Below are 21,975 nucleotides of genomic sequence, written 5' to 3'. Positions count from 1 at the left end.
GACAATATTTTCGATGGATTTTTTTATCCAAAAATTCAATCTAATATACCGAAAATATCAATCAGACAATATTTTCGGTGTATTAGATGGATTTTTTTATCAAAAAATTCCATCTAACATACCAAAAATATATTCATTATGTCTCCTTCTTCATATAATTTTAAAATTTTCTTCCAATCAGACAATATTTTCGGTGTATTAGATGGATTTTTTATCCAAAAATTCCATCTAATATACCGAAAATATCAATCAGACAATATTTTCTGTGTATTAGATGGATTGTTTGTATCTAAAAATTCAATCTAATATACCGAAAATATATTCATTATGTCTCCTTTCTCATATACTTTTAAAATGTTCTTCCAATCAGACAATATTTTCGATGGATTTTTTTATCCAAAAATTCAATCTAATATACCGAAAATATCAATCAGACAATATTTTCGGTGTATTAGATGGATTTTTTTATCAAAAAATTCCATCTAACATACCAAAAATATATTCATTATGTCTCCTTCTTCATATAATTTTAAAATTTTCTTCCAATCAGACAATATTTTCGGTGTATTAGATGGATTTTTTATCCAAAAATTCCATCTAATATACCGAAAATATCAATCAGACAATATTTTCGGTGTATTAGATGGATTTTTTAATGTAAAAATTCCATCTAATATACCGAAAATATATTCATTATGTCTCCTTCTTCATATGATTTTAAAATGTTCTTCCAATCAGACAATATTTTCGGTGTATTAGATGGATTTTTCTTTCAAAAATTCCATCTAATATACCGAAAATATCAATCAGACAATAGTTTCGGTGTATTAGATGGATTTTTTTATCAAAAAATTCCATCTAACATACCGAAAATATATTCATTATATCTCCTTCTTCATATACTTTTAAAATTTTCTTCCAATCAGACAATATTTTCGGTGTATTAGATGGATTTTTTAATCCAAAAATTCCATCTAATATATCGAAAATATCAATCAGACAATATTTTCGGTGTATTAGATGGATTTTTTTATCTAAAAATTAAATACAATATACAGAAAATATTTTCATTATGTCTCCTTCTTCATATACTTTTAAAATGTTCTCTAATCAGACAATATTTTCATCAAAAAATTCCATCTAATATACGGAAAATATTGTCTGATTGGAAGAACATTTTAAAAGTATATGAGGCAGGAGACATAATGAACCTTTTTGAGCAACTAAACTTCTCTGCTCTTCAAACCAAAAGACCGGGGGTTAAGAATGTTGTTTTTTTTGTGTGCGGACACAAAGCCTGATAGGCGTAGTGAAAATAACAAGTCACATGTGTGCACGCTCTCCGTGGTGATGAATGAAGAGAAGAATGGCGCCTAATTGCACGGCGGCGTGAGTCAGACCCCCCGACCATCATGCTCGCCCTTTGTCGTACGCTGCTCTCGCTACACCCGTGTGACGTCAAAGCTGTTCTTTCCACCGCTGTGCAATGTCTGGATCACAATGTGGGTAATGATTCTAATAACCTCGCACGAGCTCGTGAAGCTAATTATGATGTTTTGTTACAGGTTCGGGAGATTCATTGTTGACTACTGAAGCAAATGTACCCATCTGAAGTCTCAGCTGCACGACCTCAGCCCCGACGAGTTGAGCGACATTCTAGATTTGAAAGCAACATTTTTCTTCCTTTATGACGCTGGCATGGAAACAGGAGCTCAGAACGTTAAAAATAATACCTTCAAAGTCCAAAAGCCCCCAAAGCGGTCCACAATCGTCCGAATAAAATATCGCTCCAAAGTGCATGGAATTCTTATTGGTATTGATACTGTTGTTGATGTTATTCATTTTTGTTTTGACTTCTTTTGGATTGTTTTGTGTCATGTTTGTGTGTCCTCTCAATTGCTCTGTTGATTGCTATTCTGAATGTTGCTGGCTCGGGTTTGGTTTTGGAATTGGAATTGTATAATTATGGTATTGTTGTGTATAATTTTGTTGGATTGATTAATTAAAAAAATGTTTTTTAAATAAATAAACACCCTGTAATTTGATTTTTATATTATTTTTTTATCTTAAAAGATTGAAAATTAACACCAATGAGTTGACTGATGAACATTATCAGATAATTTATTCAGAAAGTATAAATAATGACAATTAAAAGGTAGAATACTATTATTAACTTAACATATAAGTGTAAAAAAAACAGCAACATTATGATTTGTACATTTTCAGAATGTGCTTGTTCTATTTTTAAACAAAGAAAACAATCTGAAGTTGTCTTTGTTTTTAAGTTATCGTGCCATGATTTTACTAGTCCGGCCCACTTGGCAGTAGATTTTTCTCCATGTGGCCCCCGATCTAAAATGAGTTTGACACCCTTGATATAAATGATATTTCAATATTATGGTCAAATCACTGTAGCTTCCTCAATAGCGAGCTTGCTTCTAAATTACTATCTTATTTTGCGGGCAATAGAGAGCACCGGTGTTTAAGATGCACCCACCGAATTTCAGAAGGAATAAATGTATACATATATTTTGTAAATGTACCTTACTTGTTTCCAAACGGTGCCTGTCACACAGAAGTCATCGTCATGGACCCACTAGCTGCGGAAGCTAGTTTTCCAATGGCACTCAGCATCAAGGGTTGGAATCGGGGGTTAAATCACCAAAAATGATTCCCGGGCGGGGCCACCGCTGCTGCCCACTGCTCCCCTCACCTCCCAGGGGGGTGAACAAGGGGATGGGTCAAATGCAGAGGACAAATTTCACCACACCTAGTGTGTGTGTGTGACAATCATTGGGACTTTAACTTTAACATTAAACAGACTCAATAACGCCACAAAGACTTTTTGGTAAATTTACGATATTGAAACAATACAAAAAGAATGCCAATGTAAGTTAAAAACTTGTAAACGTGTTAGCATATTAGCTAATGCTAACGACACTAGCTTGATTATGTTACGATAGCACGTACAAATATGCATGACAGCACTCCGACAGACATCACACATGGGACTGTTTAGTAAGTATGGATTGTTTTAGTTATATTGTAAAACTTACAAACGTTGCTTGGAGCGACCAATGAAGAATCCTTTCGAGCAGAAATGCTATGGAAAAATAGTAGATGAAAACGGGATATACTGTATTTTCCGCACTATAAGGCGCACCTAAAAACCTCCAATTTTTCTCAAAAGCTGACAGAGCGCCTAATAATCCGGTGCGCCTTATATATGGACCAATATTGAGCCACAACAGGTCTCGCATCCCCAGCCTCTATTGTAGCGTCTATTCTACGCGCCTTATAATGCGGTGCGCCTTATATATGAACACAGTTTTAAAATAGGCCATTCATTGAAGGTGCGCCTTATAGTGCGGAAAATACGGTAAAATGTTGCATTAACACTGCGTATCACGAGGGAAGGTGTTGACGTGATTGGATTATCGCTGTCATATTTTTTTTTACCAGTAACGGAGCAGGAGGCAGCTCAGAATACGTTTACGGAAAATTTCATATGAAGTACCCTGCCATTCATTAACTGACATTTCATGTTTCTTCATGCGAAATGCGTGTAGGAAGCGTACAATTTGTAGTTTTATACCAAAATGTACAGGGAGGGGAGGAAGCAGGGGGGAATGCCTCAAAAGTCGAGTCACTTTAGAACTCAGTATAAAGCGCTTTAGTTTTTCTCTGGCTTTCTTGTGACGCCCCAACAGATGCATACCAATAATGGCCAAAGAGGAAAAGTGTGACGATAGCCATAGATTTGTCTGCTCAGTACAATATGAGCAATTAAATAATACATCTTCAATTTCATTGTGCCTAGCTGATGCTAACATGACTAATTCAAAGAATTGTCCACCGTAGTTGACTTTTGTGAAATGTCCTCGTATTTGTGTCCTAGGTTGGGGTATTAAGTTGTGCGAACCAGGAAGTACTTTTAGCAATAACGTCACTAAGTCTGCCGACGGCGGGAGCGGTCATGTGGAGGTAAGCTCACGAGTTGTCGGAGGGAACGTGCTCCTCGAAGCCCTCGCTCTCGCGGACCAGCGCCCTCTCCAGGATGACGCGGCCCTCCTTGTAGCGCTGGCTGTCCTCGGTGGCGAACTCGTAGATCCAGCCCAGCTTGCTGTTGCAGTTCTTGCAGCTGACGTCTCTCACCATGTGTCTGCCGGTCAGCATCACGCGGTCCTGGACCTCGCTGTACTGCAGGTTGACCACCTGCGCGCACAATTGAAAGGTACGTAAGAGTATACGCAATGTATACGCTGAAACACTAAATTGGCCCTAGTGTGTGAATGTGAGTGTGAATGTTGTTTGTCTATCTGTGTTGGCCCTGCGATGAGGTGGCGACTTGTCCAGGGTGTACCCCGCCTTCCGCCCGAATGCAGCTGAGCTAGGCTCCAGCACCCCCGCGACCCCGAACGGGACAAGCGGTAGAAAATGGATGGATGGATGGATGGTGTCTTACATTGTTCCGGTCTGAGCCTGCAGGTGGCGATAATACGCACTTTGCTCCAGTGTTAAAAGCATAATTGCCAACCCTCCCGATTTTTCCGGGAGACTCCCGAATTTCAGTGCCCCTCCCGAAAATCTCCCGGGGCAACCATTCCCCGGAATTTCTCCCGATTTTCACCCGGACAACAATATTAAGGGCGTGCCGTGATGGCACTGCCTTTAGCGTCCTCTACAACCTGTCGACGGGTCCGCTTTTTCACCATACAAACAGCGTGCCGGACCAGTCACATGTTGTATGCGACTTCTGCATACACACGAAAGTGACTGCAAGACATTACTTGATCAACAGCCACACAGGTCACACTGAGGGTGGCCGTATGAACAACTTTAACACTGTTACAAATATGCGCCACACTGTGAACCCACACCAAACAACAATGACAAACACATTTCGGGAGAACATCCGCACCGTAACTAGGGTTGGGTATCGTTTGAATTCGAACGATTCTGATTCTTTGTTTCGATTCCGATTCCTGACGATTCTCGATTCCGATTCTTTTAAGAGGCAGGGTCAAAAAAAAGTTTAGGATATTTTAAATGAGCTAGCTAACCTACAGTCTTTCTGAATGAAATAGTCTGACATTCTCCATCAATTTTAATTCTATTAACTTTTTATGAACTTTACTATAAATTCCTCACAGGGCTGTTTTCAACTAGAATATAAATATTGAATCTTTGAACTTGAATATAAATATTATAAATTATGAATACATTTTCCCAGGGGTACACTTTCCTCAAGAGAGCTTTATTTTTGAAAACCTCATGAAAACACATTTACACATAAGTGTATGATGCTGCAGGAAACCTCATGAAAACACATTTACACATAAGTGTATGATGCTGCAGGAAACCTCATGAAAACACCTTTACACACAAGTGTATGATGCTGCAGGAAACCTCATGAAAACACATTTACACACACAAGTGTATGATGCTGCAGGTACTTAAAAATGTTACCGTGCTCCCACTGATGGGCTAACCTGGTGCAGAAAAGCAAATAAACAATAAGAAACAACTTGCAAAACCCAGTCCAGATTAGCAGCAGGTACAGTATAAAATCAGAGACAGTTCTTGTTTAGGAAAATGACCATATCCGCCTTCTCAGGCAGGATGCGTGAGCGTTCTGGACAGATAGTGTCTCCTGCTGTGGAAAATACACGTTCGCTGGGTGTGGAAGAAGCTTGAACGCATAAATAGGAGAAAGCGAGATCTGACAGCAAAGGATAAGTCTTTTGTTGGTTCCACCGGACCACCACCATGCAGCAGGGTCGTCAGACATAAGTATCGGTGGAACGTCCTGGTATATCTGCAGCTCTCTCTCCACTCGTTTCTTGATGGACATGGAGCTCTGTTATTTCGCGGTTATTTCATTTTTTTTTGTAATGTAAAGCCACACTTTCGACCGCCGACGCCCACTATCCATGCTTGAGCTTGACTGACTCGCTCGGCTATGCTAACACTTCCGGCGGTGGGCGCTTCTTCGTTGGTGTTCAGCGGCTTCTTCTTCCGGTTCGGCGGATATATTTTTTTCCGGTCGGCGGACTGGGTATCGAAAACAGGAATCGAAATTTAAACTTTTGAACGATTCCGGGGGAATCGGAAAGTTAGCCAATCGATACTCGATACTCGATACCCAACCCTAACCGTAACACAACATAAACACAACAGAAAAAAATACCCAGAATCCCTTGCATCCCTAACTCTTCCGGGCTACAATATACACCCCCGCTACCACCAACCCCCCCCCTCAATCTCCCGAATTCGAAAGTCTCAAGGTTGGCAAGTATGGTTAAAAGCCTTTGTGTGGAAACAAGACTCGCCTCCCAGGCCCACTCAGTAATCATTAACAGAGCTACTGGTGAGTCGTTCATTTGTTTTTTAATTTGCCGATACTTGACTTATTTTTACACTTTTATGACAGGATTGAATGTAACAAGGCACGATGCCTCCTAAGTATTTGTTCATTTGAGTTTTATTGGCAGTTAGGAATGTTGAAATAATAATTTAAAAAATCACTTGTACAGTTAATAGACAATTTTGTCAACTGTTTTAAGTGTCTGAGAAGTGCCACAATAGTGACTTAAAGTGCTAACATGAGCGATGTCATTCAAGGCTAGCCCGGTCGCTAAAAGAAAAACGAAATGATCAGAGAGTTATCACAATCTAACTGACGGATAGTCAACAAAGGATTTTAGAATGTGTAGCGAAGCTTGCTTTTTTTTTCTTTTTTTTTAAACGCTATACAGTCTGTGAAGTTGTAAGCTGATATCATTGAAACCCACAACTTCAAAAGCCACCGCATTTGCAAATAGTGGGTAAAAAAAAAAAAAAAAGTCCTAACAAAAATGTTTAAAACTACATACAGTGGAACCTCTATCTGCGAACGCTTTTATTTGCGATCTTTTCGGTTTACGAACCTTGACATCGCGCCAAATTAGGGTTGTACGGTATACCGGTATTAGTATAGTACCGCGATACTAATGAATCATATTCGGTATTATACCGCCTCTAAAAAGTACTGGTCCCCCCCTCCATACCCCACCCCCCAAAATGTATATTATGTTTATAAACTCAGTAAATATGTCCCAGGACACATGAGGATTTTCAATGTGACCAATGTATGATCCTGTAACGACTTGGTATCGGATCGATACCCAAATTGGTGGTATCATCCAAAACTAATGTAAAGCATCAAACAACAGAAGAATAAGTGATTATTACATTTTAACACAAGGGTAGATAGAAAATGTTGAAAGAGATACAGTCAATAAGCAAGTGGATTAATAATCAATGTTTTACAGCTTGTCCCTCATAATGTTGACAAAATAATACAATGATAAATGACACAATATGTTACTGCATATGTCAGCAGCTAAATTAGGAGCCTTTGTTTGCTTACTTACTACTAAAAGACAAGTTGTCTAGTATGTTCACTATTTTATTTAAGGACACAATTGCAATAAAAAACATTTGTTTGATGCACCAAAATATTTTTTGTTCAAATAAAGCCAATAATGCAATTTTTTGTGGTCCCCTTTTATTTAAAAAAGTATCGAAAAGTACAGAAAAGTATCGAAATACATTTTGGTGCCGGTACCGGTACCAACATATTGGTATCGGGACAACACTACACTAAATATGCCCCTGTGGGCGAACCATGTCTCGGCGTATGAACGTTTCATTAGTTCATTCATTTTGCGTGCCGCTGGAGGCCATAGGACGCTGCCATTTTGACGACATCACTTCCTGTACACAGGGGTGCGGTCATTTTGAAGAGGCGGAGCCCCCTACGTCACATCCTGTTTGCACAGTCATTACTCGGTCGTCACTTCTCAGTGCTTAAGCGTGTTTATTTCTCGCCCTTCACCAAGTCTTGTCTATTTTAAGGCAACAAACCATCCTGGAAAGCCTGCGAGCGCTTTTGGATGGGGCAGGGGCCCACAGCACCACCAGGTGTTCGTTGAGAAGAGCAATGCGGGCTTTCATTTCAAAGCCTCTTAAGGTTTTGCCGCTTTTTTGATTAGAGTATTTTAAGGCCTCTGATTACTCACTAAATATAACGACTAAGGTCGCAACACGAATTATCAGTCCTACTACGTCTTCTTATGCTCTGGCAGTTCAGGTGACCAGTACTGCAGACGATCACCATGAATTGTTTTACGTGGACCCCGACTTAAACAAGTCGAAAAACTTTTTCGGGTGTTACCATTTAGTGGTCAATTGTACGGAATATGTACTGTACTGTGCAAGCTACTAATAAAAGTTTCAATCAATCAATCAGCACTGCAAGGAGAACAGTGGGGCGTGGACCCGTGAGCACCGCAGTGAATGCAGCTGAGCAGACCGAAGAAAATTCTCACAAGATCTCAAATAAATGCCCTTTCAGATATCAAAACATTTTTGGGGATACTTATTGAAAAACCGAGTATTTTTTGTTGTTAAATTATTATTTTTTTTAAATTGGGCTCCAACAAAGAGAGAACTTAGCAAAGAGCTGTGGTTATTACTATCTACTTACCTCATTATTTTTTTATCTAAATAGTAAACACTGGTATCCTATGTGTATATATTGTATCTGCTACTGTAGTTATTATGTAATTGTGAACACAAAGGCAGATACTGATAATTGAGGCCAATACCAATATAGATCAAAATGCCAAATATTGGCGCCGATAATAGGTCAATCCCTAAAATCTACTCCACATGATAGGTTGCCATGAATAAATTAATGTTCAGAAAATGCTAACATGTCCCGAGTCCCATAAGGGCAGTGCAGGTGTGGCTAATAAAGTACCTTGTTAAAGAGGAAAGCTCTACCCGTGGCGCCCGTGAATCGCGTGGAAATGAGCTCGGAGCGGTTGGTCAGGATGGTGTCACAGTTGGCACAGGAGAACAGGCGCGTTCCACCGATGTGGTCCAGGAAGATGCGCCCCATGTTGACTGCACAAACAATCACAATGACTTTTGTTGTTCAAATGGACCATTAAGTACTTTAACGTGAATCAAAACAAAATCTTGCAAGAGATTCCTACCACGTTTAAGGACAACAACAAAAAATGTTTTGCCTTCATCATCTTTTTAAGGCAATGTCGTTCAGATGATAAACTATGGCAGTCAACTTGTGTCTTTTTTACAAAAGTTTTTTTGGGAAACTTAACTTGAATTTTGTGAAGGGATATTTTTAAAAACAATTATGCTGACAATTTAATTGTGTGTATAAAAATTCAGTGTGTAAAATGGTGCTTAAAAATTCAGTGTAAAAAATATGGTGCAGTGCGAAAATATTTGTCGCTTTAAAATTATAGACCCACTTCTTGTAAAATAAGACTGAATCACTTCATTTGCTGGTTCTGAGACTGATTGCTTCAGTCTTAATTTACCAGAAGTGAGTCTTGAGTTAGAGATCTCGCCCAATGTGGAAGAGTTCAAGTACCTCAGAGTCTTGTTCAAACGAGTGAGGGAAGAGCGGATCGTGAGATCGACAGGCGGATCGGTGCGCCGTCTTCAGTAATGCGGACGCTGTATCGATCCGTTGTGGTGAAGAAGGAGCTGAGCCGGAAGGCAAATCTCTCAATTTACCGGTCGATCTACGTTCCCATCCTCACCTATGGTCATGAGCTTTGGGTTATGACCGAAAGGACAAGATCACGGGTACAAGCGGCCGAAATGAGTTTCCTCCACCGGGTGGCGGGGCTCTCCCTTAGAGATAGGGTGAGGAGCTCTGCCATCCGGGAGGAGCTCAAAGTAAAGCCGCTGCTCCTCCACATCGAGAGGAGCCAGATGAGGTGGTTGGGGCATCTGGTCAGGATGCCACCCGAACGCCTCCCTAGGGAGGTGTTTAGGGCACTTCCGACCGGTAGGAGGCCACGGGGAAGACCCAGGACACATTGGGAAGACTATGTCTCCCAGCTGGCCTGGGAACTCCCGGGAAGAGCTGGACGAAGTGGCTGCACTGCAAAAAGTCAGTGTTCAAAAACAAGAAAAAAATAAATAAAAATTAGGGGTATTTTACTTGAACTAAGCAAAATTATCTGCCAATAGAACAAGAAAATTTGGCTTGTCAAGACTTTCCAAAACAAGTAAAATTAGCTAACCTCAATTAACCCAAAAATACCTTAAAATAAGTATATTCTCACTAATAACAAGTGCACTTTTCTTGGTAGAAAAAAAAGAAAGACCTTTTTGCTCAATATGTTGAAAAATATTCTTAAATTAAGTAAATGCTAGTGCCATTATCTTGACATAATGATATGCGCTCGGCATCATAATTGAAATTATTACTTTAAAAAAGTACTTGTATACTTGTGAGTGTTGATGACGCAGCTTTGCATCAGTTGATATTCTAGTTTCAAGCATGTTTTACTCAATATAGGTCATAAAATCTCAGCAACAAGCTGTAATATCTTACTGAGATAATTTAGGACCAAAACACTTAAAACAAGTAAAACACTCTAACATAAAATCTGCTTAGTGAGAAAGATTATCATATCAGACAGAAAATAAGCAAATATCACCCTTATTTGAGATATTTAATCTTACTTAGATTTCAGTTTTTGCAGTGTGGGGAGAGGGAAGTCGGGTCTTCTCTGCTTAGGCTGCTGCCCCCGCGACCCGACCTTGGATAAGCGGAGGAAAATGGATAGATGGATGGAGTCTTGAAACAACGAATATTTCTGCGTAGATTTTTCTATATGCAAAAATTTTTCACACTGTTTTTTTTTAATCACACCGACTTTTTACACAACGAGTTTTAAGAAACTGAGACCTTGCTCATAAGTTGTATTCAATTAAATCGTCAGCATAATGTGATGACACAACAAACGCGCCACATATTCATATACATAATCAGTGTATAACAAAAAGCTTTCGTAATAAAGATACACATTAACCTGCATAATCAACAGCCTTTTTGAGTTAACTGCAGTTTTATATTTTTTAAAACTGAATATTTTACTCCGTTATTGGATTTTGTTGAATAGCGCATTATTCACACGTCCAACTGTTAAACAAAGCGAACAAACACAACATTAATCGGTTATAAATATCAGAACCAGCAGACTGTACAGAGCTAACGCCACGTTAGCCACTTAGCTAGCATCGACAACAAGCAGGAAAACAACACAAGACTGATAGAAAAAAGACGTCTTTGACTACTTTTTTTTTCAGGTCGTCGACTTCTCGAAACGTTGGCCGGCGTGATGCGAGGTCTACACGTCCGTCGAGTAGCGACGTCAGGGGTTGTTGTTGTTGTTGTTGTTTACAGACGGGACATTCCGCTGTAAAACCGAAATGCTTTGTTGTTCCCGTCCAGCTGTTCCTGTCAAGTGACCCTCTGTCAACGTCCGGTGATGACGTAGGCAGGCGGACGCGCTATGACGTCAGCTGCTGTGCTATGCTCAGACCATAGACATTTTAGAAGTAGACGCAGACGAGACGCGGGGCCGCCATCTTGGAGTGGTGATCCGCTCCACTCAGTGCAATCCATTTGGCAGGAACAATGAATTGTCAGCGCATTTAATTCATTTTACCTCACTGAATACCACTGATTTTCAAGCAGTTTTTTGTCATACGTGTAGCTATGATAAAGGACACATGTTTTGGGCGTGTTTTATTATTCATAGTTTGTCTAACAGTAATAGAATATTCTTATATGCTATAAGTGACCAGACGCCCGAGATCAAAACTGGGAATATAATCCCAGAGAAGGGGGAAAAAACGGTCAGCTATTTTGAAGTTCAGGAAACAATATGATTAGGTTATATATACATGCGTATATCCTACATAAACAATGTATGAATACATTAGATATCTATATATATCTTAAGGACCTATAGACTGTATCTCTGTTACTGCAGCAGCAGAGAGTTTATGCTGTTTTGACACTTTGTATTGATATTTTGTATTACATTCCCTTAAATGATAATGTTTACAGTGATTGTCCATCCATCCATTTTCTACCGCTTATTCCCTACGGGGTCGCGGGGGGTGCTGGAGCCTATCTCAGCTACAATCGGGCGGAAGGCGGGGTACACCCTGGACAAGTCGCCACCTCATCACAGGGCCAACACAGATAGACAGACAACATTCACACTCACAGTCACACACTAGGGCCAATTTAGTGTTGCCAATCAACCTATCCCCAGGTGCATGTCTTTGGAGGTGGGAGGAAGCCGGAGTACCCGGAGGGAACCCACGCAGTCACGGGGAGGACATGCAAACTCCACACAGAAAGATCCCGAACGCAGGATCTAACCCAGGACCTTCGTAGAAATCCACCAAATCATAATGAAACTTGGTCAAACCTTTGTAAGTAGATATTTTGCACAAATATATTTAGTTTGTTTTGTATTGAAATTGCTGACTTTGTGATGTTTATTGTATTTGTGGTCGCGTGGTTTTTTTTCTGAGAGTAACCCTAGAGGGTGATAACACTACACCTTTGGTTTAGTTGTGAGTCAAAGACACATACATCGTGTCCAATGTTGGATGTGGTTTAATTTCTATATGCGGAAACATCTGTACTTTGTTGTGTGAATGTCTTAACATGAAACCTTCTATTTCATTTATGTAAAATACACAACAGACATTATTTATGTAAAATTGTTTTATATGTATTTTTTATGTATGTCGCTTTGGATAAAAGCGTCTGCCAAATACTTAAACATAAACATATATAAACACCTGAAAGTCTTTATATCAGCTAAAGCCACCAATCTGTTTCACTGGATTCTGGATAAAACCAAATTCTGTCTTACCCAACAATGTTAGTATTTGAATATCTGATTGTCTAGTTAGCTAACATATATTAACCCCCCTACACAATCTGGATTGTGGTCCTAACTATTACCCCTGTTGGCTTTTACAATCTTTATCTTCATAATTTATTTCAACTTTATGTTATTTAAGTATGACATTTTTAAATGTAATTAATATCATTGACAAGCAATTCTATTATGGTCATACTCTTGTTTGCTAGCGGCTACGATTTTAGTACTATTGAAGATCCTTGCTCCTTCTCAACTCTGTGGTAATATTCTTTTCACAAAATACAACCAATAGTACGTTAATGTTAAATCTTACTTGTGAAAAGTAATCCCCCGATTCCTATTTTCAACAGTCCGCTCATTTGAGCAGGAAAACGCTGAACACCAGCCCGGCATCTTTGTTTTCTACCTGTCGACTGTCAGTTTAGGCTGCTCGCCGGCTACTCGTCACCACTTCAAGATGGCGGCCGAATTTCTCGCGTCACAGCAGCCAAAGCTGTGTCTACTTATAAGATGTCTATGGCTCGGACGACACATGGAGACAGAATCGAGCAAAAATAAATGTACCGGCTGCTTTTTACAACAATATTTATATGTATATTATTTACCAACACAAACATAACATTAAGGAGAACATAATAAATAAACATAATACATGTTGTTGCTTGTAATGCTCCGAGAAATACCATGTTTGTGGTCAGGCATCTATACGGACACCTATTAAACTTGAACGTGTTGCTTGTTTTCTGTTCCGTGTATTTGTTTATTTATGGGTGAGGGCCGACATCCGGGCAACTGAGCTACATACGGGTTCTTCGAGCCATAGCAACCAGACTGGCGTTGAAAACAGACCGTTGCCATTACTCTTTAACCTGTCGACCTACGCCTGTTAAACCCGTCATTCTGCCTCCAAAATGCCGAAAAACTGTGTTGTTTTTGGTTGTGCTAACCACAACTGGAAACAGGGAAAACAAAGGTTGTATTTTGTTCTGCCAAAGCGTGATAAAAGCCCACAGAGACGAGACAAATGGCTCGCAGCTTTACACTGGGAAAACGAGGACGGTTCTCACTGGAGTCCCCCAAAGTCCCGGGTCGTGTGTTCGGATCACTTCGTTTCTGGTAAATATAAGGAACAAAAATCCACCTTCTTAACCACAACTTGGCTTTTCGTCCGTGCTAATGTTCTACTTGTTGAATTTGTACATTATAACGTTCGACAGCTGAAGTTGTTGTTGTACAAAAATAACATGCGGTATATACTATATAGTCTATAGCCTAGCTAGCTATTTTCGAAAACCGGTTTCGTTTAAATTTGCACTTAACAGTTGGGTTTTTAAAAACCAATAAACCCTATCATTTTCATGTTGCCATTCAATACATGTAGCCCTCAAATCTCTCAATATTTTATACACTAACACTTGATCTTGTTGTTGATAACTTCCGCGTCTCTTTCTTAGTAGCGCGCAGGCTAAGCTAACTAGCAAGCTAAGCTAAGCCTGAGAAGCTTTAAAGTTCACTGAAACGAGTCTGACGCAAATAATACATTTTCGTTTTTTCACACGATATGCGAATAAGTAAAAATGCGTAAATGAAGGATTTAACGCCGACTTCCAAGCCCCAACGCTCGTTAAATGCTTTTTCTGTCAATGCTGTGTTCGCTGTGAGCTGGTTTGTTTTCAACGAATTCCCGGTTGCTAGGGGATTGGTAGGCGGAAGTGACGTAGGTCCGCCCTCACCCATTAGTGTGTTATGTAGGGATACTATTCCTGATTTTAATATGTCAGTTATTGTCTTACATGCTATTTGAGTACTATATTTAAGGAATAATGTTGGTTATTTGTCAGTAAACAGTAGCCTATATAGTTTTAGAACAAGGGTGTCCAAACTTTTTCAGCGACGGCTGCATAATTAAAAATTGAAGGCCACATTAATACATTGTGTACATACTAAAACCAAATCAATATAGGTCAACCAATATATGCTAATTGTATGTAAGTTTGCCCTAAATTGAGCATTTTCAAATATAAAAATGGTTAAATGAAGTAAAAATACAAACAAAATGGTAGTATAGGCCACAAGACGAGACCAAAACAATCATTGATTATTGTGGCCACTGATTGGCTCAGGCTGAGGCAGCATAACTAACTTTGATAATAATAATAATGAATTACTTTTGTAACTTGAGCTTAACCCCCCTAAAATAGGCCTAACAACGCCAATGTTTTAAGGTATTTTTGGGTTCATTGAAGTTAGCTAATTTTACTTGTTTTGGAAAGTCTTGACAAGCCAAATGTTCTTGTTCTATTGGCAAATAATTTTGCTTAGTTCAAATAAAATACCCCTAATTTTTGTATTTGTGTTTTTGAACACTGACTGTTCTAATCCGGAATGTTTTTATTTTGTCTTTTGAATGTGTCGCGGGCCAATAAAAAAAAAAAAGCCGCGTGCCGCAAATGGCCCCCGTACCGCACTTTGGTCACCAGTGGTTTTAAAATGATAATATTTTAGTTTTAGAAATTATTATATTCTTTATAATATCGGATAACATTTTTTGATTGTTGTTTTACACAGGTATTTTGTATTCATTTATAACATTTATCAGTCTATATGTATCCATGTGTAATATGTTTCTCAATAATTTTGCCTCAAATGTAGCCAAAATAACAAATAACGCCACAATATGGAAACCTTTACTCCATTTTCCAGCATTTTTATGTTGCACGTCCAAATTATATCTTTTTTTGTTTTGCTGTTGATGGTAATCTGATTACAACGTCATCAAGATAAAGCATCTTCTTTTACCCTCTCCCATGATTCCAAGGGTCAGGTTATCAGTTAAGGCAATCTTAAGGACAGGCTCGTAAAACATATCTCGTTATCATCATCATCTCCCCAAAAACTCAACTATAAAGTTTGACCGAATTGCTGGTCGTTAATTGCGCAACATGTTGAACTTTGAGGAAGACTGGGAAGTTGCGTTAAAGCACAAGTTAAAGATCAACTTATTTCCGCCATTTTTTAAATCACATTTGTGTATGTATGTTCTTCTAGAGTCTTTATAAACTTGCCAACTAATAAGCATCAAAAGTAGGCTATCGTTCAATTACAACCAGGATATTTGCACCCAAATGACTTTTATTACTATCGCTTTCCGGAACAATCTCTCTTGGTTACTATCACTGTGTCCACACATGATTACATTTTAGGACGCCTTTATGTCAAAACAACTGTAAAATTGTCATTTAGCCTCATGCGCTTTTTCAATTGCCTCATCGTTTATGTACAAACCCCGTTTCCATATGAGTTGGGAAATTGTGTTAGATGTAAATATAAACGAAATACAACGATTTGCAAATCCTTTTCAACCCATATTCAATTGAATGCACTACAAAGACAAGATATTTGATGTTCAAACTCATAAACTTGATTTTTTTTTGCAAATAATAATTAACTTAGAATTTCATGGCTGCAACACGTGCCAAAGTAGTTGGGAAAGGGCATGTTCACCACTGTGTTACATGGCCTTTCCTTTTAACAACACTCAGTAAACGTTTGGGAACTGAGGAGACACATTTTTTAAGCTTCCCAGGTGGAATTCTTTCCCATTCTTGCTTGATGTACAGCTTAAGTTGTTCAACAGTCCGGGGGTCTCCGTTGTGGTATTTTAGGCTTCATAATGCGCCACACATTTTCAATGGGAGACAGGTTAGGACTACAGGCAGGCCAGTCTAGTACCTGCACTGTTTTACTATGAAGCCACGTTGATGTAACACGTGGCTTGGCATTGTCTTGCTGAAATAAGCAGGGGCGTCCATGGTAACGTTGCTTGGATGGCAACATATGTTGCTCCAAAACCTGTATGTACCTTTCAGCATTAATGGCGCCTTCACAGATGTGTAAGTTACCCATGTCTTGGGCACTAATACACCCCCATACCATCACAGATGCTGGCTTTTCAACTTTGCACCTATAACAATCCGGATGGTTCTTTTCCTCTTTGGTCTGGAGGACACGACGTCCACAGTTTCCAAAAACAATTTGAAATGTGGACTCATCAGACCACAGAACACTTTTCCACTTTGTATCAGTCCATCTTAGATGAGCTCAGGCCCAGCGAAGCCGACGGCGTTTCTGGGTGTTGTTGATAAACAGTTTTCGCCTTGCATAGGAGAGTTTTAACTTACACTTACAGATGTAGCGACCAACTGTAGTTACTGACAGTGGGTTTCTGAAGTGTTCCTGAGCCCATGTGGTGATATCCTTTACACACTGATGTCGATTGTTGATGCAGTACAGCCTGAGGGATCGAAGGTCACGGGCTTAGCTGCTTACGTGCAGTGATTTCTCCAGATTCTCTGAACCCTTTGATGATATTACGGAGCGTAGATGGTGAAATCCCTAAATTCCTTGCAATAGCTGGTTGAGAAAGGTTTTTCTTAAACTGTTCAACAAGTTGCTCACGCATTTGTTGACAAAGTGGTGACCCTCGCCCCATCCTTGTTTGTGAATGACTGAGCATTTCATGGAATCTACTTTTATACCCAACCATGGCACCCACCTGTTCCCAATTTGCCTGTTCACCTGTGGGATGTTCCAAATAAGTGTTTGATGAGCATTCCTCAACTTTATCAATATTTATTGCCACCTTTCCCAACTTCTTTGTCACGTGTTGCTGGCATCAAATTCTAAGTTAATGATTATTTGCACAAAAAAAAAACGTTTATCAGTTTGAACATCAAATATGTCTTTGTAGCATATTCAACTGAATATGTGTTGAAAATGATTTGCAAATCATTGTATTCCGTTCATATTTACATCTAACACAATTTCCCAACTCATATGGAAACGGGGTTTGTAGTATCTGACTACAACAAGGCATGATGTAAAATTCAGCACTCAATGACCCTCACAGTTGCTATCGTGCTAAAAAGGCTAGCTATCTAATTGTTAGCATCTTATCCATTCTCTGTTGAAATAGTATCTGACGACCTAAGGGTCTACCTTAGCACTTCTGGCTCTCAAGTTAGAAACTGTTTGCATGTTTACATTCTACATATGTCGCATTGGAATTTAGTCCTTCTGCCTCGATAAGACGGGTTCCCATATTTACTTCACATACACTACCGTTCAAAAGTTTGGGGTCACATTGAAATGTCCTTATTTTTGAAGGAAAAGCACTGTACTTTTCAATGAAGGTAACTTTAAACTAGTCTTAACTTTAAAGAAATACACTCTATGCATTGCTAATGTGGTAAATGACTATTCTAGCTGCAAATGTCTGGTTTTTGGTGCAATATCTACATAGGTGTATAGAGGCCCATTTCCAGCAACTATCACTCCAGTGTTCTAATGGTACAATGTGTTTGCTTATTGGCTCAGAAGGCTAATTGATGATTAGAAAACCCTTGTGCAATCATGTTCACACATCTGAAAACAGTTTAGCTCGTTACATAAACTACAAAACTGACCTTCCTTTGAGCAGATTGAGTTTCTGGAGCATCACATTTGTGGGGTCAATTAAACGCTCAAAATGGCCAGAAAAAGAGAACTTTCATCTGAAACTCGACAGTCTATTCTTGTTCTTAGAAATGAAGGCTATTCCACAAAATTGTTTGGGTGACCCCAAACTTTTGAACGGTAGTGTAGGTACTGCAGATATTTGCACTGTCAAGTCGTAGGGCTTCTACCAATGTTAGAATATGTATTGTCCAATGTTTAACCAATTGTTTAGATGCGTCACTGCCACTTTTTTTTTACACTTGTTGTCATCTGGATCTCCAGAGGCAATACAAGTGACTTAACACGTTCATAAAATGTCTCTTTGCAAGTTAGCCTCTTATGTGTGAAGCAAATGCAATGACTGTTAATTCTATGACTTCTTCCTCTCTGCAGGCCGTCCTCCTGGACTGTCATAAAGATGAGGAGGGAGATATAGAGACGAACAAACCGCCTCATTTCTCATCATCATGGATCCCATCATGACTGGATCTATTCTCCTGATTCTTCAGGTTCTTATTGGGTCCGGTGCCGTGCTCTCAGGTAAGCTTTTTTTTTCTTTTTTTACCGTAAACAACACTTATTGCAGCCTAAAACTGTTGGGTGTGCTGAGATTTGAATTTGCTACAATGACTGATTTATATGTGTATTTAAATTCATCCTGTCAAACAATTACATTTTTAATCAGATTAATCACAACTTTTGCAATTTGATTAATCGCGATGAATTGCGGTGAATCAATTGAGTGGATAATTTAACTTTAAAAAAAAAAACACAAATGCAATAGTATGGTCAGAATGTCATAGAGGAACACTTTGTAAATGTTTTACTTAAATGCACGTCATTTATTTGCTCAGAACTTGGCAACAGTTTTATTCAAAGTCCAGGCGGGGTTTTATTTTGGAGTGAAATTTGCCACATTCTCCTCAGTCAACTTTGCAATGACGTATGCACTGAGGTCTCAGGGGGGGCCTGAGCGGCAAGGGACTTCCAGTATTAGCGTCCTTTTTCATTCATGAGCGATACACAAGCCTGCAGCTAGGTGGCAGCACTGCTCAGATCATTCAACTGGCTCAACCAGGAAATAAGACCAAGTAAACATAAGTACTGTATAGCATAAAACACTTGTGTCAAACTTAAGACCCCGGAGCCAGATCTGTCCAGCCTTATTAATGTGGCCTGCCATGTCATTCAATGTGGTCCGTATCGTCATTTAATGTTGTCCGCCATATCATTTAATGTGGTCTGCCACATCATTTAACGTGGTCTGCCACGTCATTAATTGGGGCCTACAATGTCATTTAATGTGATCTGCCACATAATTTAATGTGGTCTGTCACATAATTTAATGTGGTCCTTCAAGTCATTAAATGTGGCTCGCCATATCATTTAATGTGGTCTGCCACAACATTTAATGTGGTCTGCCACCTCATTTAATGGAGCCTGCCATATCATTTAATGTGTTCTGCCACATCATTTAAGGTGGTGCGTCACATCATTTAATGTGGTCCGTCACATTATTTAATGTGGTCTGCCACATCATTAATGTGGTCCGTCACATCATTTAACATTGTCTGACACATCATTAATTGGGGCCTACAATGTCATTTAATGTGATCTGCCACATCATTTAATGTAGTCCTTCAAGTCATTTGATGTGGCCCACCATATCATTTAATGTGGTCTGCCACCTCATTTAATGTTGTCCACCATATTAATTAACGTGGTCCATCACATCATTTAATGTGGTCCGTCACGTCATTTAATTTGGTCCATCACATCATTTAATGGGGCCCGCCATGTCATTTAATGTGGTCTGCCAAATCATGCAATGTAGTCGGCCACATCATTTATTGTGGTCCGTCAAGTCATTTAAAATGGCCCGCCATATCATTTAATGTGGTCTGCCAACATCATTTAATGTGGTCCATCACGTCATTGAATGTAGTCCGTCACATCATTTAATGTGGTCCGTCAAGTCATTTAAAGTGGCCCGCCATATCATTTAAAGTGGTCTGCCACATCATTTAACGTTGTCCACCATGTCATTAAATGTGGTCTGCCACATCATTTAATGTGGTCCGTCACATCATTTAATGTAGTCATTTAAAGTGGTCTGCAACCTCATTAAACGTGATCCGTCATGTCAATTAATGTGGTCTGCCACATTATTTAATGTAGTCCGTCACATTATTTAATGTAGTCCATCACGTCCTTTAAAGTGGCCCGCCCCATCATTCAAATTGGTGTGCCACATCATTTAATCTGGTTCGTCTTGTCAATTAATTAGGCCTGAGATATCATTCAATGTGGTCTGTCAAATTATTTATGTGTTCTGTCACATCATTCAGTGTGGCCCGCCATATCATTTAAAGTGGCCCGTCACATCATTTATATGAGGCCCTCCATGTCATTTAATGTGGTCTGCCAAATCATTTAATGTAGTCCGCCAAATCATTTAATGTGGTCCGTCAAGTCATTTAATGTGGCCTGCCATGTCATTTAATGTGGTCTGCCACATCAGTGGGATCTGAGCCGAGGATGTCGTTGTGCTTTTGTGCAGCCCTTTGAGACAGGTGTGTTTAAGGGCTATATAAATAAACTATGACTTTGATTGATTGATTGATTATTGTTGTCCGCCATGTCATTTAATGTGGTCCGTCACATTATTTAAAGTGGTCCATCACGTAATTTAATGTGGTCCGTCACATCATTTAAAATGGCCTGCCATGTCATTTAAAGTGGTCTGCAACCTCATTTAACGTGATCCGTCATGTCAATTAATGCGGTCCCTCACATTATTTAAAGTGATCCATCACGTCATTTAATGTGATCCGTCACATCATTTAAATTGGCCCGCCCTGTCATTCAAAGTGGTCTGCCACATCATTTAATGCAATCTGCCACAACATTTTTAATGTGTCATGTCAATTAATTTGGTCTGTCAAATTATTTATGTGGTCTGTCACATCATTAAGTGTGGCCCGCCATATCATTTAATGTGACCCGTGACATAGATTAAGGAGGCCCGTCACATCATTTATGTGGTCCGTCACGTCATTCAATGTGGCCTACCATGTCATTTAACGTGGTCCAACACATCAATTAATGTGGCCCTCCGAGGCCAGCCATACTTGCAATGTATCCCTCAATAAAAACGAGCTTGACAACCCTGCCATAAGGTGTCAGGGGGGCCACATGAAAAAACAATAAACAAGTCTTCAGCCCTGTGGCATGTAATTGCTGGTGGCAGCAACTCAATGAGTGGTTTGTACGTCATTTATATGGTCCGTCACGTCATTTATGTGGTCCGTCACGTCATTCCATGTTGTCTGCCACTTCATTTAATGTGGTATGTCACCTCATTAACGTGACCCGCCATGTCATTCAATGTGGTCTGCCGTATTGTTGTTGTTTTTTATCCAACCAATTTTTTTCCCATATCCCATTCAGACATTGACAGCATTGACATTCAAGACAATGACCAGGTACTGTAAATGCCACTTATGATAGATATTACGCTATATCACTTATGTATATAATATGTTACAGATAGAAAGCTACAAGGCATTTCTCTGTTCAGCATCACCACTTTCCTCACTCTCTACTCCCTCCTCAGGTAAGATGCATATAATCTCTATATACACACAGATATACAGTATATACAGTAAATAATCAAATTTTGAGTGGCTTCATGTATTTC

General features: G+C 39.4%; 2 protein-coding genes across 2 annotated transcripts in view; one reads left to right on the top strand and one right to left on the bottom strand.

The window, feature by feature from the left end:
* Positions 1-2,091: 2,091 nt before the first annotated feature.
* On the bottom strand, positions 2,092-11,356 carry LOC133646238 (protein yippee-like 5). The gene is made up of 3 exons (XM_062041400.1): positions 11,167-11,356; positions 8,807-8,952; positions 2,092-4,215 (listed from the first exon to the last, which is right to left on the bottom strand). Exons 2-3 carry the CDS (start codon positions 8,945-8,947, stop codon positions 3,991-3,993), a joined length of 366 nt encoding a protein of 121 aa, XP_061897384.1. The 5' UTR covers positions 8,948-8,952; positions 11,167-11,356; the 3' UTR covers positions 2,092-3,990.
* Positions 11,357-13,676: 2,320 nt separating this feature from the next.
* The window catches only part of LOC133645581 (phospholipase B1, membrane-associated-like), a 55,072-nt gene continuing 46,773 nt past the window's right edge, over positions 13,677-21,975 (top strand). The window contains exons 1-4 of the mRNA XM_062040424.1: positions 13,677-13,895; positions 18,669-18,815; positions 21,726-21,760; positions 21,825-21,891. Of these exons, the coding sequence (XP_061896408.1) occupies positions 18,743-18,815; positions 21,726-21,760; positions 21,825-21,891 (175 nt within the window). The 5' untranslated portion in view covers positions 13,677-13,895; positions 18,669-18,742. The remainder of the gene's footprint in view (positions 13,896-18,668; positions 18,816-21,725; positions 21,761-21,824; positions 21,892-21,975) is intronic.

The sequence above is a fragment of the Entelurus aequoreus genome, linkage group LG03, assembly GCF_033978785.1.
Source record: "Entelurus aequoreus isolate RoL-2023_Sb linkage group LG03, RoL_Eaeq_v1.1, whole genome shotgun sequence".
Classification (NCBI taxonomy): Eukaryota; Metazoa; Chordata; class Actinopteri; order Syngnathiformes; family Syngnathidae; genus Entelurus; species Entelurus aequoreus.
This window is presented reverse-complemented; position numbering and strand designations above follow the sequence as displayed.